The following is a 24,567-nucleotide window of genomic DNA, read 5'->3' as shown; positions in this document are numbered from 1 at the left end:
TACCACAGGGGCAGGGTGCTGTGCAAAGCTTATACTCCACTCATCTTGGACCCCATGAAGACACCATGAATGGGCCTGTTTTTCTTTGCCTTTCCTATGTCTCTGAGCACACAACATTGCCTTGAAGTGAGAACAAGGAAATAATAGGCCAGGGAAGCCCTGCCAGGGGAATGACAAAAGTAGGCACTGCTCTATTTTGCCTTCAACTTTTCTGTCCAGGATGTTTTTTTGTTGTTTTTTTGTTTTGTTTTGTTTCGTTTTTTTACTAGAGGGAGTGGAAGGTCCTCTAGAAAGAGAGGTATGAAGGCTGAGATGGATGAAGAGACCCTCAGGTGCTCAGGTGCACCATGTAGGTGAGGGCAAGTATTCCTTTCCATGGTTGAGAAGAGCATACTCAGAAGGAGGCCACAGAGCAGCAGTCATCCGAGACCACAGCAGCCGTGGTGGGGGCGTTACCATGACCACCTCAATCCTGGCATTTAGGTTCCTTGCTGCTACTGGATGAGCCAGTGGTTTTGTTGTGAGGTTCAACTGGGTATGAACCAGGATGGGCCTTGGACACCTTGATGTGGCAGAACTTCCATTGAGGCATTCCATGTCCCTCTCCCTGAGGGGGCAAGTAGAGGTAAGGAAGGGATGTGCTATAAGTGCTGGGCTCCATCCAGTTCTGTGTGAACTGTGTCTCACCTCTGCTGGGGTTGTGCCTTGGGCACCAGGTAACAAAAGACCTCAAACTTGAATAGCAAGAGACCTGCTCTCTAAAATTATACTTATTGTGGGCAAAGAATAGGAAACATCATCAAATTATTGACCCCTATACTGCTTTCCTTTTTTTTTTTTTTTTTTTTTTCTTGAGACAGGGTCTCATTCTGTTACCCAAGCTGGAATGCAGAGGTGCAACAGCCTTGACCTCCTGGGCTCAGGCAGTCCTCCCACCTCAGCCTCCTGAGTTGCTGGGACCATGGGCACATGCCATCATGCCTAATTTTTTAATTATTTGTAGAGACGGGGTCTCCGTGTGTTGTCCAGGTTGGTCTCGAACTCCTGGGCTCAAGCAGTCCAATAATCAGCCACCCAAAGTTTTAGGATTAACAGGCGTGAGCCGCTGCAGCTGGCCTGTACTGCTTTATTTCTAAAAAGAGCCTGGGTATTTGTTTCGTTTTTCCCAGTTTTTGGGGAGCATGGAAAAGTGACCTTTGTCCTTTGTCAGCAAGCTGCTGGTCTATGGCAACATGGCAGCAGGGCAGGCCGCTGAGCTGGCCCGTGTTTTGAGGTGGAAGAATCCATAATTCCATCTCCGGGGAGCAGGGCTTGTTGAGGGGTCAGCAGGCCTTATGGAACAGTGGCACTGTGATCAGGAAGGGGAATTCAGGCATCTGCTAGAGACCAGCATTGCAGAATGGAGACTTAGGAAATGGCCAGATGGCTAGGAGTTGGGACCTTGGAGTGTCAGATACTAGGTGTTGGATATTGAAGTTGGACCTTCTTGGGGCGGAAGAGATATTTTGATGGTGTTCAAGCAGGGAATATTATAAACATTTTCCATCTCCACAAACCCCTGCCGCCCATTGTTAGTGGCTCCTCTTTTGGGTAAAAATAACAGGTATGTTGATTTCCAGCCCCCGCACTCATGCTTCTTTGCATCCTGTATGTATATCCACCTGACTCTTCTCTTTTTTGTTCTTCCCTAAGACTTGTCTATCAGGGCTCTAGAACCCATAGTCTCCCATCTTCTCAGATACGTAAACTTTACATTGTCACTTCTCTTTTAGAGATCTTTTTCTTTTCTTTTTTTTCTTGAGACATGGACTTGATCTGTCACCCAGGCTGGAGTGCAGTAGCACGATCTTGGCTCACTGCAGCCTTGATCTCCCAGGCTCAAGAGGTTTTCCCACTTCAGCCTCCCAAGTAGCTGGGACCACAGGTGTCTACCATCACACCTGGCTAATTTTTTAAACATATTTTTTAGAAATGGGGTCTCACTGTGTTGCCCAGGCTGGTCTCAAACTCCTAGTCTCAAGCAGTCCTCCTCCCTCAGCTTCCCAAAGTGCTGGGATTACAGGCGTGAGCCACCATGCTTGGCCTCTTTTAAAAATCTTGATTTTTTTTTTTCCCTCCCTCAGAAACTGTGTGTTCTTCTTCTGTCATTTAATGGGTACCAAATAAATGGTGGCTACTTAGATGCCTATGATGATGATGTGCAGCTGCAGAACTCTTTAGCGTTTCAAAACTTTTACCTTCATTAGCTCCTGTGCCTTTGCTTTCCTCTCTGACTGGCTCCCCTTTTCCTACTCTTCTTCCTTCTATTTCCTCCCAGATTTACGAGAACTCTGGCCTTTGCCCCCTACTGTTGTCCCTCAGAATATTCCTTTGTTGTTGAAGTATCTTTTCTGCTCTGTGTAGAAATCTCACACTTCTCTGGTTTTAGTGTCAGCCTCTTTTCCAAGGTCTGGTTCAGCATCCTATTATCATCTTAATTGTCTAGCAATGGTTTTCTCTCATCTCCCAAAAACCCAATCTCTCTTCCAACTCCTGCTGTCTCTGCTCATGGACCAACCTTACAGTTGCTTTGACTTAGATTCCTGAAATGGTTTTGATCCCTTCCTGCCCGTTGGTCCCCTCTATCAAATCCGCAAGCATTGATGGCCGTTAAATCCCTGCTTTGAGGGTCCATTGCCTGGGCCTGACCTTGCTCAGGGCCTTCTTCTCACACTCTGGAGTTACAGTATGTAACTCTGTCTCCTTGTCCGGAATCCTCCATCTCCACTCGGTCCACCATACACTACTGCCTGATTAGTCTTACTGAGTCATCACTTTGTCATGTTGCTTCCTCAGCATAGAGCTCATAGTCCTCAGCTTGGGTGCCAGGATTCTATAGTTGAACCTCAGCCTACCTTTCCCGTTCAGTAACAAAAGCCCCAGGTGTTCTTTGACAGTTTATCATGTGCACACACTGTGCTCACCCTGGGGATAGGATGGCTGGATGATGATGATTTAATTCTCAAGACAACGGGTGCCAAGAGGGACTGCATCAATACCTTGGTGCATAGCTTGTAGCAGACAGAAGGGAGGTAATAGTCTTACTCCTGTTCCGAGGGGAGCTTGGCCTGGAGAAAGAGGCCTGTGCAAACCACCTGCACCCAAACCAGCTCATTTACTGAATGTTTACTGTATGTCAGGACTTTGCTAAGAGTTTACATGAATTACCCAACCTAATCTTCATGATAGTATTCTAAGGTAGTACTGTTATTATTCTCAGGAACTAAATTTTTTTTTTTTTTCCTCGAGACAGAGTCTCGCTCTGTTGCCCAGGCTGGAGTGCAGTGGCGTGATATCGGCTCACTGCAACCTCTGCCTCCCAGGTTGAAGCAATTCTCCTGCCCCAGCCTCCTGAGTAGCTGGGATTACAGGCGCCTACCACCACGCCTGACTAATTTTTGTACTTTTAGTAGAGACGAGGTTTCACCATGTTGGCCAGGCTGGTCTCGAACTCCTGACCTCATGATCTGCCTGCCTCGGCCTCCAGAAGTGCTGGGATTACAGGCGTGAGCCACTGTGCCCAGCTGGAACTAAATCTTGTGTGATATTTATGTAAGTAAATATTTTTTGTTTCCACTGGTGACTGAAAAACTTACTCTGTTACCCTAGCCAAGCCATTGCCTAAATTGTCCTGCTCCTTTAGATGGACTGTGGAACTTTGGCTGGAATGGCCTGTTAGCCTTGACTTGGGATCGCTCAGTCAGCCAAGTCTATTCAGAAAGGACAAGAAAATCCTGGAAAAAAATATATATATATATACATATATATATATGTTTTTTTGTTTGGTTTTTGTTTTTTTTTTTTGAGACGGAGTCTCGCTCTGTCACCAGGCTGCTCACTGCAAGCTCTGCCTCCCAGGTTCAAGTGATTCTCCTGCCTCAGCCTCCCGAGTAGCTGGGACTACAGGCACATGCCACCACACCCAGCTAATTTTTTGTATTTTTAGTAGAGACGGGGTTTCACCACATTGGCCAGGATGGTCTCAATCTCTTGACCTCGTGATCCACTCGCCTCAGCCTCCCAAAGTGCTGGGATCACAGATGTGAGCCACTGTGCCCAGCCTGAATATATTTTTTTAAATGCTGACTGATTGAATTGGTCCCTGTAATTTTTTTTCTTTCTCTCTCTTTTTAATGTAACAGCTTTATTGAGATGTAATTTCTATGCCATACAAGTCACCCGTTGAAAGTATACTATTTGATAGCTGGGTGTGGTGGTATGTGCCTGTGGTCCCAGCTACTTGGGAGGCTGAGGTAGGAGGATCACTTGAGCCCGGGAGGTTGAGGCTGCAACAAGCCGTGGTTGTGCCACTGCACTCCAGCCTGGGTGAACGGCGAGAACCTGACTCAAAAGATAAACAAAGTGTACAATTTGGTGGGTTTTAGTATATTCACAGTTTTGCAAATGTCACAATTAATTTCCCATGTTCCCCTTGATAGTGAGCTTTAGAAGTAACTCTTAGGCCTGTCTGCTGAAGCCTTCCTTCTAAGGTAGACATGCAAGTTGTGGACATGGAGGACAACCCACTTATTTCTGCCTAGGGAACCCTGTTTAGTCCTTGGTGGTTTTGGACTACAAGCCTCGTCCTCTGGGCTGAGCTCCCCCTCAGAACTGTACCAAGGCCCATACCTCCCTTCTACTCCAGTGTGACCTAAGGACTGAGCTGGGCTTTCTGGCTGTTTTTTGATATAGCCCTTTTTTGGTGCCCATTGTTTTCAGAATTATATCAGGAAGCATCAGTAATCATCCTTTGATTCTATCGGAGTATTCTGGTTTCTTTTTGGTCTGCTTTCCCGGAGGAGTCTGAAGATGAGCTCTTACCATTGGTATTTGGATGCAGGTTGCCATGTACCAAACAAGAATATTTCAGAATTGACCTGGAGTAGGGCTCTGGATAGCAAACTTCAGCTAAGCCAACAAGGCTGCCATGGTGCTCAGCACCCGGCCTGGGTCAACTCTAGGTCCTGAGGGACTCTGGAAGGCTAAGAAAGGTTATGGAATACCCTAGGGGTTCAGTGTCCTATTGTGGGTTTTAGGGATTTCCATAGCTTAAGGGCCTTGGTGATTTCTTGGAGGAATTCATAACATTTTAGGATGGTGACAAAACCCGGCTCCATCCTGGCTTTCCCTACCACCCCAAGATAAAGGGAGTCACCACAGCCTGGTTCTCTTGCTGTGGTCTTGTTCTGTGTAGGCCTCTTTCCCCAGGCTGCGCTTCCTGTCTGAAAGAATCCCCACGTTCTGTGTCTGATCAGGAGAGCACAGCTAACGTGATTTCAGCCCTGGGTTTTGAGGTCTCATCGTTTGTTTTACTGAGCTTCATCCTGGCTGTTATCTCATCCTCCACACCCCATATGCAGGGGGTGAAGCCTTCACACATCCCAGAAGGGCCTCAAGCCATTTAGTTCACCTCAGAAGCCGGTAGTGGCCGCATAATGGTCCCTTCTGGCCCCCAGTCTGGCTATTCTTCCTCTCCCAAACACGGGGCAGAGGCTAAGCCCCCTCTTCCACTTCAGCAGGTGGGAGTTATGAGAGGAGGAAGTGAGGGGGAGTGCCCTTTATTTGTGGGTCCAGGACCCCTCTTGTCTGCAGATGGCCACTGAAAATATATGACCACTTAGACTATGGTGACCTGACTTTTGTCAGCAACTCAGAAGGAGATGGACTTTGGAAGTTGAGAAAGAATTGTCCAATTACCTGAAATCAGTTTGGGGTTGGGATCATTTTTTATCTTAATTGCTTTAGCAATGTAAGTGAATCAGAACTGAAGTGGAAAATGTTCTTGGGTTTATGTTTTCAACACAAAGTATGACGATGCTTACATTCCATTTATAGGAGTGGCAAGGAATTTACTACGCCAAAAGGAAAAACGGAGATAATATACAACAAAATGTGAAGATAATACCTGTCATTGGGCAGGGAGGGTAAGTGGAAAAAACAAGTACATCAATCAACATACAGTGTTTTGGGTTATTGCAGAATTTGCTTTGAATATTTAAGTTAAGGACTGCTGACAGAAGTGTCAAGGTCAGGTGTCATCACAGAATGGCTTTCCAGCGTAGTGTTTCCTTGGTGACTTCCTCATGGCTACAGTCTGACCCTCCACTTGCAGCCCAGAGCCAACATACTCTGGGCAGTCTTGTTTAAGCTGCATGGATACACAAGAAACTGAAGTATTTGTTTAAGTCAGAATGTCACTTTAGTAAGTTGAATGATAATACTGACTGGTAGACTCCCTATATTGAAAAGATTTTTTATCTAATTTGATAGGCTATGTATTATTTCTGCAAAGACCTATCAAATTAGATAAAAATATTTTAAATACTAACAGTTATGGATATTCTTATATAAAACAGATGTGACTGTATATTGGAAACCAGTATATATCAGGAACCTAAAAATTTCAGACAGTTTATCTCAGAAACCTATCTTAAAGAAATAATATGGTAAGATGGAAATTATGAATATGAATTATAGAACACCTAAGATATTGCCGCCATTAGAAATGATGATCATAGAAAATTAAATTACCTCATGCCTGTAATCCCAGCACTTTGGGAGGCCAAGGTGGGAAAATCCCTTGAGCCCAGGAGTTTGGGATCCACCTGGGCAATATAGTGAGACCCCGATCCCTACAAAAAATTTAAAAATTAGCTAGGTGTGGTGACACACACCTATCAGTTACTTCAGGGGGCCAATGTGGGAGAATCGCTTGATCTTGGGAGGTTGAGGCTGCAGTGAGCTGTGATCATGCCACTGTACTCCAGCCTGGGCAACAAAGTAAGACACTGTCTCAAAAGGAAAAAAAAAATATGAGAAAGGTTATGATACAATGTTAAATGCAAAAAGTAAAATGTAAAGTGATACCTAGTGTTTAATCTCAATCATGTAAAGAAAAGAAGGAAAAAAGAACAGGAGAAAGTATGGCAGTGGCGGTTATAGTAACTGCTGTTGTTTAACTGAGCCCCTCTCTTCCTGGCCGGTTCTCAGTGTCTGGTAGATGCCACTTCATTCCATCCTAACTGCAGCCCTGTGAGATTGGGACTGTGAACATCTCCACTTTACAGATGAGGAAACTGAGGCTTAGAGAGGTCAGGTTTCTAGCCCAGGGGTCCAGCTGCCGGCGTGAGGCGCAGCCAGGCTGCAGACCTCAGCACTGACTGCACAGCTCACGTGCTTTGTCACCAGGCTTTGCTGCCAGTTGGTGATCGCTTCAGGGAGATGGATCTGTGTGGATTCTCTGTTCTGATTCTTTGCCCTTTTATGTCCTTTCCAAATTTTTTGTGGTAAGTATATAGGGATTTGATTATCAAGGGGAAAAAGTGAAAAAACTGAAGGAACAATAAATAAATGAGAAGAGTCAGCAGCCTCTGAGCTAAGCCCTTGTTGCTTTGTTTTAGACCTCTAGCTAACCACGTTCAGTGTGAACCTCAACTCCCAGTGTGGCCTGCGGCTGTGGCCACCAGTGACTATGAGCAGATTGTTGGAACTTGAAGAAAAGCATCAATGTAAAGGGTTGTGAAAATAAAAACATGTTAAGGAACTAAAGGCTCTCGGTTGGTTAACATGCAGTTCATTTTAAAAAACATGTATATGTGATTGTTTCATGATTAATTGGGAAGAATTTTGTCATTTTTACTGAAGTCACTTGTACAGAGATGCCAAAGGATGTTTGTGATCTCTTGTTTATTTATTGGCGGCCTTGGTCACGGTGAGAAGAAATGTTCTCAGAGTATTTTGTGTATTGCAAAAGGGAGGTGCCATTTTCATAATGAAAAATTAACAACATATCCATCAAATTAGTCAGAAGAGAAATAATGCATTGTTTTTTACTTGCAGAAAAATTAGACACTATGTGTCCATTATCAGAGTGTGCAATGGCAACAATAAGGTACGTAAGGAGAGCCCCCTGGGGCCCCAGGAACACCCCAGCAAGATTTTCAGCAATCAGAACTAATGGCTTTTAAAATTCACTTTTAGGCTGAGAAAATATCCGAATGTGTTCAGTCTGACAGTCATACAGGTACGGTGCCCCATATTTATTCTTAGAGTTCATTGAGTTTTTGGAGAAAAATAAAAACAGATCTTTAACTAGCTTGCCTGGTGTAATGGTGGGATTTCCTCAGATTGTGGCAACATTTCTCTCCTTGACTCCCCAGGCTGGCTTATGAGTCACTTGTACAGAGGACTTGAGCACTTGTGAGCATTCTGACGGGTGCCCTGGGGCAGGTCTCTTGAGCCTGCGAGGGAAAGAACTGGTCAACTGAAATGCATGAACTCATGTGAAGTGTGGTTTTATAACCTGATTTATGCTTTAAGAGGGTTGGGTGTTTATCCCACAGTTCTTTAACAAGGACATCTTCATCTGTCCTGACACTTACCACTGCCAGCCTACAGGGAGGTAGCCGGGCCCCTTGCACTTGCCTGACCTCTGTGTTTCTTAACCATGCCTTGGACACCATCTGCTCATCCCCATAGCTTTCTTACTGCAAATGCATTTCCCTGGCTTGGAGTCACCTGTTTCCTTCAAACATGTCATGGCTTCAGCAAGCTACTTCCTGTTCTGGCCCTCACAGATGAAGGGGCTGGGCTGGGATGGTGAAGGGCCACTCCAGCTTCAGGCAGGAGGTGCTCCGTCAAGTGTCTGTGTAGACACTTGGAGTGCCACCCTGCCTTGCCTGAGTAGTGTGCTCTCCTTGCCCAGCTGGTCTGTAAGAGCCTCTAAGAAGAAGACTTCCCTTCATGCTGTTGGTGATACGCTTTCTGCCTTACCAGAACAGTTCATTCTTTCATTCTAGAAACATTTACTACATATTTTTGTGAGCACTTAATGTGTACAAGATACCTGTGCTAAGTGCTTTAGGTACAGCTTATTTTAATGAAGCCTAAGAATAACTCAAGGAGGTAAGCATTTTTAGGTGAAATTCTCTTTACAGGTAAGGGAACTGAAAGTTTAAATAATCTGCCCGAGGATCTCCATCTAGGAAGTGGCAGAGCTAGCACCTGAATCCAGGAGGACTGACACCAGGGCTCTGAAGCGCAGTTTTTATGGGTGCCCAGGAGCAATCAGAGATTTAGTCTGAAAAGAAGAGAGACACATTGACCCAAAGGAACACAGCAAGTGATAAGAAGTGATCCGCAGAAATGAGAGAGGGCAGTGGATAGTCTTCTAGACGGAGAGGTGGATTTGAATAAGAAAAGAAACGTGAGCGGGAAAGCATTCCAGCAATAAAAACAGGCATAGAAGAGGGAAAGTACAGGGCATGTTCCAGAAAAAGCAAGTACTAAATTTTGACTTGTATAAAAGGTCAGTGGGGAAAGAGGTATTTGGGTCAATAAGAATCCTTAAATGCTAGGTGGGAAGTTTCCATTTTCATCTGTAGACAGTGGGAGTCTCTGAGGATTTGTGAGTCAGGGAGCAGCGTGATGACATCTGAGCTCTGAGAAGCTCTTAGAACATGTATGTAAGATGACATGGAAGGAGACACCAGAGAGAAGAATACCAGCATTGCCATGGTCGAGAGGAAAGAAAACAATGGCCAGGGAATAATAAGGTGATGACAGTAGGAAGAGAGAAGAGAGGCCAGATGTGATGATGGTGTGGGACTAGAGAGAGAAAAGCAAGAAAGTCCTTGAAAAGGTTGTTTCTGGGCCTGGAGATTCAGGAAGTAGCAGTAGGGCTGGGGGTGATGAATGTGGAGAGCTCTACCTGTGAGGTCCTGGTGGGCAGTCAGGTGGGTTTGTTTATTCACCCCTTTGCCCATTTATTCTACAGATTTCTGTTGAGTACCTGCTGAGAGCTGGCTTCTGTATTCTGCAAAGAGGTTAGGACTAGCGATGCAAATGTTTCTGGCCAGCCAAGCATTAGCAAGTAGCACAGATGTGGAAGTGATGGAAACCAGGGATGGTAAAGGGGAATGGAAACTTTGAGGTTACAGTGGAAGAGAACAGCAAGAAAAGGAGAGGAGGGGTGAAGTGGATTCCTAGAGACCACCTACCTCCAGAGAAGGAGGAAACAGAAGCAGAGAAGAGGGAGTCTGGAGAGTGTCACTGAAGCTGAAGGCGGGGAGAACGGGAAGCATCAAGACTGGTCAGGGCTGAAGTGCACATAGGGAGGGAGGGGGATGTGGAGCCAGAGATGGATAAAAACTTTTGCTTTGCATTCAGGAGCTCGTCTGTGACCTGCAGACGTGCAGTTTCAGGAGAATGGCGAAGGCAGAAGTCAGACTGCAGGGGCTGGAGAAGTCAGAGTAGAAAGCAGCACATGTGGGCCTGTTATGGAGAGTCCTACACTGCAAGTTCACAGGGGGCTTTTACTTGGTTGTAAGCATTTTTTTTTAACTCTTAAGAATAGTACCATAGGGCCGGGTGTGGTGGCTCACACCTGTAATCCCAACCACTTTGGGAGGCCGAGGCAGGCAGATCACCTGAGGTCGGGAGTTCGAGACCAGCCTGACCAACATGGAGAAACCCAGTCTCTACTAAAAATACAAAATTAGCCAGGCGTGGTGGCGCATGCCTATCATCCCAGCTACTCAGGAGGCTGAGGCAGGAGAATAACTTGAACCTGGGAGGCTGAGGTTGTGTTGAGCTGAGATCGTGCTAGGCAACAAGAGTGAAACTCCATCTCAAAAAAAAAAAAGAATACCACTGTAAAGTAGGTATGACTATTATTTATATTCCTTTATTACAGAGGAAGAAACTGAGGCTCAGAAAAGTTCAATGAGCCAGGTGTGGTGGCTCACACCTGTAATCCTAGCACTTTGGGAGGCCAAGGCGGGTGGATCCCTTGAGCCCAGGAGTTTGAGACCAGCCTAGGCAACATGGTGAAAACCAAACATACAAAAAATTAGCCGGGTGTGGTGACATGGGCCAGTAGTCCCAGCTACAGGGGAGGCTGAGGCACGAGAATTGCTTGAACCTAGGAGGCAGAGGCTGCAGTGAGCCGAGATCGCGCCACTGCACTCCAGCCTGGGCGACAGCAAGACTGTCTTAAAAAAAGAAAAAAGTTGAAAGACAGCATAGAGTTGGGCAGCCGGGTTATGGCAGAGCTGGGACTGAGAGGCAGAGTCAGTGATGCAGTCAGAAGAAATGTTCGGCAGGGGGAGCATCTCCCAAACTGCATTTGTACCAGGCCATTTGGTCGTTTTACTTGGTCAACACTGACTTAGGAGTTTTACCCATCCCACCCAGACGAGCCACTTGCCCATCCTACCTCCCCTCTTAGCAGCATAACCAGCTTTATGTCCAAAGGTCTCAACTGGCCATCTTCACTTGAGAAGGCAGGGTGGAGCTATTATAGGCCATGGGCCAGCCAAAGTCCTTGGTTACACACAACAGAAATCAATTCTTCGGCAGAAAAGGAGTTTTTTCTGGAAGGAAATAGGGTTGCTTATAGATTGGACAAGAAAGCTCTAGAACTAGTTTTGGAAAAGGAGGCAGGAACCTGGGGAAGCGGAGCAACTGTCCCCACTGCCATAGGCATGCCATAGGAGCACTGTGCTTAGGGGGCCCCTGCTGTCACTACTGAGCTTTGAGCACCACTGGCCCTGTTGAGGTCTGGTTATAGGGTGTTGCTGTTCTCACCATGGGTAGCATAGCTTCTTCATACCTCGCTTCCTTGCCTCACTCACTCAAAAGCAGACTCTCGGAAGGAAGCACTCATTTGGCTGGGCCTGTGTCACCTATTCTATCACTAACTGGGTATGGAGCAATGGAGTCTCTGGCTCCCTTCCATAGTGAGAAGACTTAGTACTCCCCAGACATGGGAAGGAAGGTTCAGGGTCTGGACATCCAAAAGAGTAATAAAATCCCAATACATGCTCCCTTTTCCCTGGCCCATGTGTTGGTTTCATGTGACACTGTCTCACAGAGGATACCAAATTGCAGTGACAACTGTCCAGTCTGTTGACTTGTTCTAGGTCAGGCCCTGAGCGTGACTGTAAGCATACAGAAATGAACATGAGTTTGACTGTCTGGTGGCAGGAGAAAATAATTTGAATATGCTGTGGTTTGTAGTACCACACTGGAGAAAAGCTGGGGGATGCTTCCCAGCAGCGATGATGATGATGGTTGACCTGATGTCTGGAGAGAAGTAGGAGTCATGCAGAGGACAAGGTGAGAGGAGCAGCACCCATAAAGGCATCGAGAAGCGAGGCTGGGTCAGGCCAGTTTGGATTCATCCTGTAGGCAGAGGAAGACCAAGGGAATCTTTATAAATAGGTAAATGGGAATGGGTCAGGTCTTAGAAAGATAGTCATGGAGAAAAGAGATTGAAGACAAAGTAACTCCTGAATCCAGCCTCAGGAGCCCAATCAGAGACTGGATTCAGGAGTTACTTAAGTATAATCAGTAGGATTTGGGAACCAGAGTACTGTGTGGGATAAAGAGAAGACTTGAGAATGACACCAAGATACCTAGCTTGGCCACTGGATAACATTAATTAAAATAACAAGTGCAAATAAGATCATAAGAGCAGGTTTGTACAGGGAGTGGATAGTAAGTTTAGATTTGAACTTACCATATCTGAAGTGATAAGCCAAAACTTTTGGCCCTGGGCCACCTCTCCTGAAGAGAGAAAGTGAGGCAGGAAGACTGAGCACCAAGAAAGTAGTCCAGCAATAATAGACATGTGAATAACGGCCAGGGGAGCATTGAGGAGCAGGATGAATTCATTCATTCATCATTCATCCAAACTCAGGGCACAACTGCTGTGCACCAGGCAACATCTATGTCTCTGCTTGCAAGATGTGTTTCTAGCTGGGGGTGAGGTAGACAGTAAGCAAATAAACATACAGTATATCAGATGGTGCTAAGTTCTGTGGAGAAGAATAAAGCCAGGGGATTGGGCATGCAGGGGATTAGGAGGTAGTCAGGACAGGCCTTGCCGGTAATGTGACAGGCTCTGGTTCTTGTTCAGGTGGTATGGAATGGAGCCCAGGCCTCATACTTTGCAGGTGTTCTCATGGGCTACCAGGGTTGGGGCCATTGTTAGAGGCCTCATAGATCATTGAAAAGACTTGGGAGATTTGGTCTGCACCTGGAGAAAGTGAGCTTTCTTGGGAGGAAGAGGTAGTTACCAGAGGCCCATGTGCAGAGAGTCCTGTGGGCTTGGCAGTTTGGAGGTGGCCCCGTTGCAGAGTAAGTGCTCTGCAAATGCTTGTTGATAGTGCCTGAGGAGATGTTCCAACAGTCTGCTGTGGTCCCAGCAGAATGACTTTTGGGCAAGTCACATAAAATACTGGGGCCTGGACTTCCTCATATCCAAACTGGAGCTCATACTTCCAGGCTGCAGGGCTAATGCAAGTTGGAGGAAGCTGCTGTTTTTGAGGGGTACTGATTGGTTACCCTCTCTCATCACCCCCACTGTTTTTCCAGGGTTTCCTGGATTTACCCAGCAGGTCAAGGAAATGCTATTAATTTTTCTGTATTGAAAGGATGGGCAGAGTTTATGGACCCTGTTTTACAGAACAGGAAGCCAAGAGCAGAGACATGAAGTTGCAGGTGATCCTGAGCCCAAGCCCGGCTGTGGAGGCCTAGTTAGTGTTCTCTCCACTGGCAGGCCTGATACCTCAGGATGAATATGTGTTTTCTGAGCACCCAGTAAGCATGGGGCCCTGGGCGCAGCACACCTTCAGGAGCTGGTAGTCTCGTTGGGATGTAAGCCTCACACTTCATCTTCAACCTCTTGGTGTTCCCTGAGGAGAGCTTCTGAGAGCTGGGCACTGGGGTGACAGGGTGGAGACATGGTCCATCTCTATCCTCTGGGCGAAAATTGCTAGAATCATCTATAAAGTGCTACAGGGACTAGGGGAGCAGTGAGCTTAGCAGGGCTTTTGGGAACAAGAGGATCTTGTATTTACATAAAGTAACTTTGAAACAGTCAAGTAGAAATTAAAGCCTGCTTAGTCTCCCTCCACTTTTCACAGTGCGTCCTTCATACACACTCTGCTGCTTGCTCGTCTCCAGCCACACTGCTCCATCTGCACAAGCAGTTTCCTCCTCCTAGAAATGCTGTCGTCCTCCTCCTCATCTTGGCTGCAGCTACAAGACTCCATCCATCTCCTTTCTGCCCCCACTCCCTTGAGAATCTGCCACTTCCTCCTCCAGGCTCCTCCTGAACTTCAAAATTATTACTGTAACTCCTAATTTACCCACCCTTTTCCCCACTGACCATCTCCTTTCGAGTTCATGGACCATACCTCATTCATTTTCGCCTCCCTAATGCCTAGCTTAGGGCATCACACATGGTGGGTGAAGGTTTGTTGAGTGGAATAAAAGAGGGAAGAATGAAGGAACAAATAATCGTAAGTTCCCAGCCCAGGCTCATCAGGTGGCTATGTGGACATTACTGATCATGAAGCTCAGAGGAAGGAGACACACTTCCGGTTCCATGTGGTTGAGAAGAGGGGAAATTTGAAGGAATGAACACTTGGAGAGGGTGCAGTGTTGTCTCAGACGGAAGGAGCCGGTGTCAAGGCTGTTCCAGAGATGGAAGGCGGAGCAGTTGTGCTGATGCAGCACATTCATGGGAAACACAGTGAGAGATGAAAGGCAGGCTGCTGCAGGCCAACCTTACCCTGTCCTTGAATGCCAGGAAGTTCTTTATCTCTGAGATGCTGAAGGATTTTGAGCAGGGGAGCCACAGAATCAGAGTGGCTGATTTAACAGAACTTTGATTTGTGCACAGGAAGGTGCAGGTTTTTGGTGAAGCAAATGTGTATTTATTGAGCTTCTATACACATATGCTTCTAGCAGATGGTAGGCACAGTGCTGGTCACCTAGGAAAGACAGGAAAAACTGTCCCTGCCCTCAAGTCATTCACGTTAGCAAGGAAGGCAAGAAGGCAAGACAATAAAGCAGGCTGTTACCCAGCACTGTTGGGGTGGTGTGGAGAGACTTTAAGGGAAGGTTTCCCAAAAGTTATGATACCTGAACTGCATCTTCAAAGAAGATCAGAGGTAACCAGGCGAAGAAGGTGGCAGGGGAGAGGCACATTTCCAAGTAAGTGGTTTGTACCAAATCATAGAGGTTTGGGAGGCAAATTAACAAATCATAAATAGTTCAAGGTGGATAGAGATAGGAGGTACAGACCTCATAGGACTCTGGGTGCCACACTGAGGAGTTTGAATCTTATCCTAAAGACAAGGATGAGCCATTGAAGTGTTTTGATTGAGAGATCTGGTTGGATTTTTGTTTTACAACGATTGCTTGGCTGCCTGTAGAGAATAATTTGAAAGGGGTAAGGTTGGTGTTTTGGAACCAATCTGGGAGGCCATTAATCCAGGGAGGATGACAAATGTCTGAGCTTGGACAGGGATAGAGCAGGGGATAGACTGGAGGTGTTTAGGAGGTAGAATCCTTAGATTTGGCTGACCCAGTGGAGGGAGAGGAGAGGAGAGGGGAGGGGGAGAAGTGATGGATGACTTCTGTCTACCTTATGGTACGTGCTGTTCAGTGATCTGGGTTAAAGAGCAGATTTGGAAAAAGATAAGGACTTCATGGTGGTTAAGGAATTCCTTTGCAGTGCCTGAGGAGTGTCTAAATGAGGTGGTAAATGGTAAGTTAAGATGTAAGTCTGGAGCTCAGGAGAGAGGCCTGGGGTAAGATGGCAACATAGGAATTAATTAAAACTATAGGAAGGAATGAGATCTCCCAAGGAGGTTTTGTTGACTGAGAAGGGCTAAGGATAGAACCTTTTGAAAAACCACCTTTGGAAACACCAGGGGTACTGAGGAAGAGGAAATCATGAAAGAAACTAAAAAGGAGTAGTAAGAAGTGGAAGGAAAACCGGGAGAGTGTGGACTCTGCAAACAGGAGTGTCCAGAAAGGGATAGTTGTGTCTAGTACCACAATCAAGTCAGGTCAGGTAAGGATTGAGTTGTAGCCTTCAGATTTAGCAAAAAGGAGGTCGTTGGTGACCTTGACACATTCACTCTTTAGTGCCCACAGAGAAGAGGATTTAGTTTAATTGGGCAAAGAAGCAAAGAGCAGGTGAAGAGGCTTCTCGATGGTGCAGAGGAAGTGCTAAGGGCCTGCAGTCGGATCCTGTCCTTGAGCAGGGAGAGAAGTTCCAAGTGAGGAAGCCAAGACAAGGCAGAGAAGCTACTCCATGGCTGTGGGAAGAGCTGAGGTCAGTGCCCACCCTGCTGTGCACTCATCTGCAAAGCAGCTCCCAGTTTCCTTGTCTGTGAAATGGGGATGCATGGTACCCAGCAGGTGCACAGAGAAGGGGTCAGGAAGGTAAGTCAGAGTTGCTTTGTCAGTGATTGGTGTGGGGGTCAGGATTAGAGAAGAGTCAAAGACAGTCCCGTTTGAAGCCTAGGAGAGTAGTGTGTCCTTCGTAGAGAAGAGGGGGTGAAAGGGAGGCAGATGAACTGTCATTTGAAATATACCTCAAACAGTGTTCACCATACTACCCTAGGAAAGAGAAGAATGTTTTCCCTGGGATATTGTAGTCCTTATTTTGTAGAGAAAATAAAAGAGTTTTTTTCCTTGGGGCAAGATGAGTGGGGATCAAAATTTTCCCATAATTTTATTCAATTATATAGAAATGTAATAGGAGAAATTCTCCTAAGGTTATTTCTATCAGTTGTCACTTTATGTCTTGGGACTCTGTAATTACATAATCTGAAAGTATAAAGCCCTTGTTTATCTGTGCACCTGGTGGGACATTTTGAAAAACTCTACCCCCATAAAAGTGGTTTTTCATAGCCTTCATCTCTGTACTGTGTTTACTTTTGTAGCATTTACAACATTTAAAGTTGAGAGTTTTTAAAAATTTTTAGATTGGTAACCTTTCTTAATACATTGTTTAAATCTCTTTGAAGAGGTGATTTATCATTTGTTTCTACAGATAATCAGACAGGCAAACATAAAGACAGGAGAAAAGGCTCACTAGACGTCAAAGCTGTTGCCTCCCGTGCAACTGAAGGTGAGTGACAAAGACGAGAAAAAAATGTGATCAAATCACTGTTGAACACATGGAGCCCTGCCCTGCCTTGCCCAGGCTCATCCTGTCTACCTCCAATTCTTGGGAGAGGAGGGAACCCTCTGGAAACTAGTGTTCCATTTCTCCCTCTCTGTGGACTCCTGCCAATGGGCTCCATTCTGAGCCTTTTAATGGAATCAGAAAATAAAGAAAAGGAAAAAGATACATTTCCCATATATTCTGTAGTTGCTTTTCTAAACTGTAACAGCAGAAGATGTCAATTCATCTGCTATAATTGTTTGCATTTGGTAATTCTTAAAGATCTATCCCATCGTGGTTTGCAGTTTGCCATGGAAACTTTTAGAGAGAGGTGAGCTCGATTTTGGAATTGTGAAAGACCCTTATTCCGTAAATATTTAAGTTCTAATTGAAATATACTTTTTAAAAAGAATATGTAGGTGCTTCTGAATGACTTAGTTTTCAAAATGTAATCAACATTGTTTATACAGAGTGTGGAGACAGGTATTGCTGCTAGCTGTATACATTCTTTGGCCCAAAAATGAATACAGAAGGATACAGAGCTGGTTATACTGGTTCAAAAGACAAACTTTTCCAAGGTGATATCAGCTAAGATTATACAGTAGGGATCAAATGCCACCCTTTCATCCCTCACAGATTTGTTGTAAGGCCCAGATGACATGCCGTGTACTCCTTGCACTGGAAGGACCATACAGATTACACCCCTGCTTTGAGGGCAGGATTGGGGTGGTGCCAGTGAGGAAGCGGTATGGGGTTATAGGAAGACTGTAAGCTTTGGTGTCAGGATGACCTCAATCCAAGTCCCAGCTTCATCTACTCTCTGTGTAGCCTTGAGGGTGGACTTCTGTGTTTCCATTGCCTTATCTGTAAAGTGGGGATAATTTGCTGCCTACAGAGGATTGTGTGAGGATTAAATGAGTGTGTATGGTGCCTGGTAAGTAAGGGTAGGGACTCAGTTAGTGTTAGCTGCCATCGTCATCTTCATTGTAGCTGTCGTGATTACAGTCCCAGATCCTCTGCAGTCCTGGAGCAGCACAGAGCAGGGCTGAGGTCCCTGCCCAGAACAGTCTTCACTCACCACATGCTAATGTTTGTTGATCCTTTGGATTCCTTGGTATATTTCTGTGTTTTAATAAACATTTTTTTCTTATAACTTTTTATGATTTTTGAGTTATAATTTACATACAATGAAATTCACTTAAGTTTCATTTCAGTGAGTTTTGACAATTCTGTATGCTCATGTAATCACCACCCAAAATAGATATAGAAAATCCACACACACAAACACATCATTAACCATGCAGAAGCAACCATTGATTGCTAGCACTGTAAATTAATTCGGCCTCTCCTTGTGCCTCATAGAATTGGAATCGTACAGTATGGCTTGTTTGTGTCTAGCTTCTTGGACTTTCATGTTTTCGAGGTTCTTCCATGTTGTTAGGTATGTCATAGTTCCTTCCTTCTTATTGCTCAGTAGTACTCCATTATAGGAATATACCACAATTTGTGTACACATCTTCTTATTGTTTCCATTTTGAGGCTGCTAAGAATAAGAATGCCATGAACATTTTTATACAGGTCATTTTTTGTGGATGTATATGCTCGTCTTCTCCCTAGAGGTGGGATTGCTAGGCCTTAGAGCAACTGCAAATGGTGCTCTCCAGTTTTATTCTCCAATAATAGCTCCAACATATGGCACCATGTTACTCTCCTCACTCATCTGTGAGAGTTCTAGTTGTTTCATGTTTTCCCACACTTGGTAATACCAGAATTTAAAATGTTAGCCATTCCAGTGGTTTTAATTTTAATTTTCCTTATGACTGAAGTTGAGCACCTTTTTATTGGCCATTTGGATAATCCTCTTCTGAAGTGCCATTCAAGTCTTTTGCCCATTTTTATAATTGGGTTGTATATCTTTTTCTTGTTGGTTTGTAGGGATTCTGTATATCATCTAGATATAGGTTATCTGTGTATCACAAATATATATTTTTTAGTCTGTTGCCTTCTCCCCTCTAAATCGTATCTTTTGATTCTTAATCAAAGAGCAGAGGTTCTTAAGGAAATTTATTTTATCAGGTTTTCTATTATTACTAGTGCTTTTTGTGTCCTATTTAAGAAATCATTCTTTATCCCAAGATCATGAAAATATTCTCCCTTGTTTTCTTCTAGGAGTTTTATTGTTGTATCTTTCGTTTTAGGTCTTTGATCCATTTTACATTTTTATATCTGGTGAGGGTAGAGATCAAGGATGACTGCCCCTGACCCTGGGGAAATCCAGCTGGTCTACCACCATATTGAAAAAACATCTTTTGCAGTAGCACCATTATTATAAATCAGGTTACTACGAATATGTGATCTGTTCCTGGACTCTATTCTGTCCCACTGCTCTGTTTGTTTACGCTTGCACCAATATCACAATCAGTTACGTAATAGTAAGTGTTGATATCTGATACCTGGTAGTAGGTAGCTGTTCCTCTTCACTGTCTTGGCTGTTCTAGGTCCTTTGCATTTCCATGTGACACTTAGAATGAGCTTCTTAGTTTATACACACACCCTCCTGGGATTTGTTTTCAGAGTGCCTTAAATCTGTAGATCACTTCAGGGAAAATTGAAATCTCAATAATGGTGAGTCTTTCAAATCATGAACATGCTATGTCTCCATTTATTTAGGCTGTCTTTGTTTTCTCTCAGCAATGTTTTACATTTTCGTTGTAGAAATCATACAAATCTTTAATTAGATTTATTCTTAAGTATTGATGGTTTTTTATGCTATTGTAATGGTGTTACTTGTTTAAATTTCCAATTGCTTATTGTATATAGTTATAGAAATACAACTGATTTTTGTATATTGACTTTGTATATCTAGGAGCTTGGGTAAACTTAGTGTAAAAGAAGAGGAGTGCATTTATAGATTCTTCTGGGCTTTCTGTATACACGGTCATGACAATCTTTATACTTTTTTTCTTACCTTATTGCTCTGATTTTTTTCTAATTCCTTTATTTTTAATTGACAAGAATTATGTGTATTTATCATGTATATGATGTTTTGACCTATCTGTACATTGTGAAATGACTAAATCAGGCTGATTAACGTGTATTACCTCATACACTTTCATTTTTTTGTGGTGAGAACACTTAAAATCTACCTTTAGCAATTTTCAAGAATACCTTGTTATTAATTGTAGTTACCGTGTCGTACAGTAGATCTCTGTTGTTTGTTACAAGCATATGTCAATTATTTTTAAATGAAAACAAGTCCTTTTATGACAGTGATAAAATAGCAGTTTTTATTTTTGGTTTAATGACCTTGTTGGGTAAAATGGAAAGTTGGCAATCCTATAATCACCAAAATTTTAAGAAGTTTAGTTGGGCCCCCAAATTTAAAACATTTGAGACCCCCGGAATTGGTTAACTTTGGACGGTGTCTTTCCTTGGGCCTCAGTTTCTTCATTGGTAAAATGAGGTTGGCACATCAGTCTCTGGGACAGCCCCTGGTTCTGTAACGTCTTTGGGAAGCAGCATTTAGCCTGATAGGATTGTTCGTGGAGATACCCAGGACTGGATGTTAATGTTTTTTCTGCCTGTATTGCCCGGGCTTCTCCTCACCCCAAAGGAACCATATCTTGACAGGAACAACAGAAATTAACAAACTTTAGAGCCTAAGAATTGCTGCCTGCCTCATTGAAGATATTTACCTAATCAGTCTAGATTAAACATAACAGTGGGAAGCACCAGAGGGTACCTTGAAAAATTTAACCAGAAATTTGTGTATTTCAGTTATTGGTGAGTTGAATGTATTGCTCCTGCCATATATGAAACAAAGAGCATTGTGTGGCATTGTCTTCCAGAACGTTTTTACTCCTAGAGAATGGCAAGCTAAGTAATCATAAAGGCTTATTGTCATAGACACAAAAAGAGGCTGTTTGACTTTGGCTTGCTAGATTGTTTCCTCTGTTTTCTCTCTGGCCTGTGACATCAGAAGTTCAGTCCGTGGAGGCATATGTGCATTCTAGTGCCTAGAACTGAAGGAAACAGAATTGGTTATGCCAGAACCCCAGGCTTGTTAGGATGGGAAGGAAGCTCAGCAAACTCAGTTCTATCCTGCGCCTTCATCATGCAGCCAAGCACACTGAGCCCTCTGCTCTCAAGACAGGTGCCCAGGGTTGTGCACGCCCTGATTTGTGCATCCCTTTCTCCACAGTTTCCAGCCAGAGACGACACTCTTCCATGGCCCGGATACATTCCATGACAATTGAGGCGCCCATCACCAAGGTGAAGCAGTTTGTGGTCTGTCTCCATTGAGCACACATACTCCTTGTTCTCCCCAAGGATCATTTCCAATGAGAAGAAACAGGGACCCGCAGTAATGAGAATGCTGTCATAGTTGTGTGGTGCTAGTAGCCTCCTCTGAAGAGAGAGGATGTGTGACATGGGCATTTTAACTAGTCTTAAGTTAGTATTAAGTACCATGGCCAGACTGAGTCCTGTTGGGTTTTGTTTTGTTTTTGCTGTTGTTTTTTAGAGATGTGCTCTCTCATTTCTGTTGCCCAGGCTAGTCTCAAACTCCTGGGCTCAAGTAATTCTCCCACCTCAGCCTCCTGAGTAGCTGGGATTATAGACACGCACCGCCATGCCTGGCTCTCCCATTGTTTTTAAGTTATGAAACTCAAGTATTTTCTTTCCATAATGTAGGTAATCAATATTATCAATGCTGCCCAGGAAAGTAGTCCCATGCCTGTGACAGAAGCCCTAGACCGTGTGCTGGAAATTCTGAGAACCACTGAGTTATATTCACCACAGTTTGGTGCTAAAGATGATGATCCCCATGCCAGTGACCTTGTTGGGGGCTTAATGTCTGTAAGTATATTTGACTAGACTCCTGGCTAGAGCCTGTCTGTTCTTGGTTGTTTTCTCAGAGATTATTCACTTAAACAGATATTGAAGAGGCAGGCAGGGTTCTGTAGGGTTCAGTCAAGACCTAAACTCTCCTCCATTGCCTGGGTTCTACTATTCTCTGGCCAAGCACCCACCTGCTGCCTGCCTCCTAGGGAGAGCTTAGCTTGGAGCAGAGCAGGGAGGAATGTAATCCTGACAGTCTGCTGAGCACCAGTTCTCCAGTGTTGCTTAGGGCTTCTACAGTAGTTTATCTAAATAAAGCTTGTTTAGTTGTATTAAAGATCTTCAAAACTGGGACAGTGTAGAACAGAAAGACTGTCTTTCTCCCGCCATATGTATTTAAAATGGTGCCAGGGGGTGCAACAGTTTGGCCTTCAAAGCATCCCACACACATTTAGATGACTGTAGGAAAGAGGGGTTTGGGAATCTTTCACTAGAAGGGGGCTTTGTGCCATAGACTCTTGAGGGGTCCTGGATGCCTCCTTCAGCATGTCTGGTGTAGAGCTCTCACAAGAGAGGGACAACTTTGTGCAGCACAGATTATTCCATTGCTCTGTCAGCTTTTGTCTTGGTCAGAAGCAAAATCCACCTCCCTCCCAATTCCTGCTTTCTGAAGTCACTGGATTTTATAAAAATAAGGTTCCAGGCAGAAATCTAGAAGGTAGAGTGTTTCCAATGCTGATAATATCGCACTGTGGTCTTGCCTATTTGAGACAGGGTCTCCTCCAGACTATAGGTAAGAGGTGAAAATGATCAGGGATGGGGTAGGATAGTGTCCTGGAGGCGAGCAGATGAGAATAGCCACAGGACTGGAGAAAAGGGGCTGCTGAGAGTACGGGTTTGGGCTAGGTGGTCTGGAAGCAGTGGTGAGGAGCCCAGGAGAGTCAGCTGTGGGGAATGAGCTCATTTACAAGGTGAGAGAGGAGCTAATGTTTCCAGGAAAGCCTCGTGTCCTCAGAGTGAGGAGGGTTGCAGGAAAATGGAGAAGGACTGAGGGCAGAGCAGAGTTGTCCCTAAGAAACCAAATGGTCCTGGAGTGCAAGCAAGAATACTGGGCTTAAGGACCACCCACCACTCAAAAGATGCAAGCTCACCTCCCGGGTGTTCACCTTGCTCCTGAGTTTAGCTTCCAACAGGGCCAGGACCATCCTTCCCAGCATTAGCCTGTTGTGCTCTCCAGTAAGTGACTGAGGTCAGTGGTCGATCACAGGGGTGGACCTGCTGGGCCCAGGGCAGCCTTGAGTGGATTGGTGGAGAGGGCTGCCCTGAGTTGTCCTGTGGGAGGACCACCTGGAGTTTCCAGGAAGGAAAGAATAGTTGTGACTTTTCTTTTTCTTGTTTCCTTGATTTTTATCAGGATGGTTTGCGAAGACTATCAGGGAATGAATATGTTCTTTCAACAAAAAGTAAGTTTTTCCTTTTTAATTTCTTAGATCACTGTCTATAATACTGCAGTCTAGCTTAAGTGATGAAAATAATTTTTCACCTCATTAAGAAGTTTCTTGGTATATCATAAAACCTCAGAAACAAAGCAGCTGTCCCTGAGGCAGTACTGTCCTCCCTAAGAAACAGTTAATCCTGGCCGGGAGCGGTGGCTCACACCACCGAGATGGGCAGATCACAAGGTCAGGAGTTTGAGACCAGCCTAGCCAACATGGCAAAATCCTGTCTCTACTGAAAATACAAAAAATTAGCCAGGCATGGTGGCAGGTGCCTGTAATCCCACTACTCAGGAGGCTGAGGCAGGAGAATCACTTGAACCCAGGAGGCGGAGGTTGCAGTGAGCTGAGACTGTGCCACAACACTCCAGCCTGGGCAACAGAGTGAAATTCCATCTCAAAAAAAAAAAGTTAATCCTTTAAAGCCTATTTGTTCTCCAAATTACATCACTTTACAGACACTCAAATGGTTTCAAGCAATATAATCACTCCCATCTCCCTTGATGATGTCCCACCACGGATAGCTCGGGCCATGGAAAATGAGGAATACTGGGACTTTGATATTTTTGAACTGGAGGCTGCCACCCACAATAGGTGAGTTCATGCAGAGCTCAGCAGAGGGAGAACTAGATTCCCAGGGCCTGTGTGAGGAGGCTACCTGAGGAGTATGGATTGTGCACGAGCCTGGTACCTGGTCAGGGAGGGGCCCTGAGGAAGGAGTAGCAGGGCACCAGGTGGCTTTGAGTCACCAGGGCCTGGGGGAGAGTCTGTTGGCCACAGTTATGGCACATTCATGGAAAGCATGCAGCTGAGCCAGTGACTTCTCCAGGTAGCACAGGACTTTTTTCCGTGAAATAAAGGTATTTCTCCTGTAGGTGGTAATATGTTAAGATTGCTGTAAGAGATCTGCTCAGAGCCTAGAACCAAAATTTATTAGAAACACATACACATGTGATAAGAGCTGCTCCCAGCTTTTGGTTGTTGTGTTGGCGATAGGCATAGGGACACCCAAAGCCCCAATCATCCTCATCTGGGTGTGATTACAGAGAGTGGGAGCAGGAATGGGGTTTTGTCTTGAGTTTTTTCCCTTGCGGGAGAAGAGCTGTTAACCAAAGGTGGTAGTTGGCTGGGCACACAAGAAAGGGAGGTCCACAGAGCTGATTCCAGCCAGGACTGCCCCCTAGGGTGTCTAGGCAGAGGTGTGCTTGGTTGGGCCATGGGATG

At 44.9% G+C, this 24,567-nt stretch overlaps 1 protein-coding gene across 4 annotated transcripts in view; it reads left to right on the top strand.

The window, feature by feature from the left end:
- Positions 1 to 24,567, top strand: part of PDE8A (phosphodiesterase 8A) — a 154,341-nt gene that overhangs the window by 107,485 nt on the left and 22,289 nt on the right. For all 4 annotated transcript variants that reach the window (XM_054450981.2, XM_063652879.1, XM_063652880.1 and 1 more), the window contains 8 exons: positions 5,875 to 5,963; positions 7,879 to 7,930; positions 8,020 to 8,062; positions 16,895 to 16,972; positions 21,210 to 21,280; positions 21,701 to 21,865; positions 23,262 to 23,310; positions 23,802 to 23,937. In XM_054450981.2, coding sequence (XP_054306956.1) covers positions 5,875 to 5,963; positions 7,879 to 7,930; positions 8,020 to 8,062; positions 16,895 to 16,972; positions 21,210 to 21,280; positions 21,701 to 21,865; positions 23,262 to 23,310; positions 23,802 to 23,937 — 683 coding nt within the window. The remainder of the gene's footprint in view (positions 1 to 5,874; positions 5,964 to 7,878; positions 7,931 to 8,019; positions 8,063 to 16,894; positions 16,973 to 21,209; positions 21,281 to 21,700; positions 21,866 to 23,261; positions 23,311 to 23,801; positions 23,938 to 24,567) is intronic.

Source organism: Pongo pygmaeus, chromosome 16, assembly GCF_028885625.2.
Source record: "Pongo pygmaeus isolate AG05252 chromosome 16, NHGRI_mPonPyg2-v2.0_pri, whole genome shotgun sequence".
NCBI lineage: Eukaryota > Metazoa > Chordata > Mammalia > Primates > Hominidae > Pongo > Pongo pygmaeus.
This window is presented reverse-complemented; position numbering and strand designations above follow the sequence as displayed.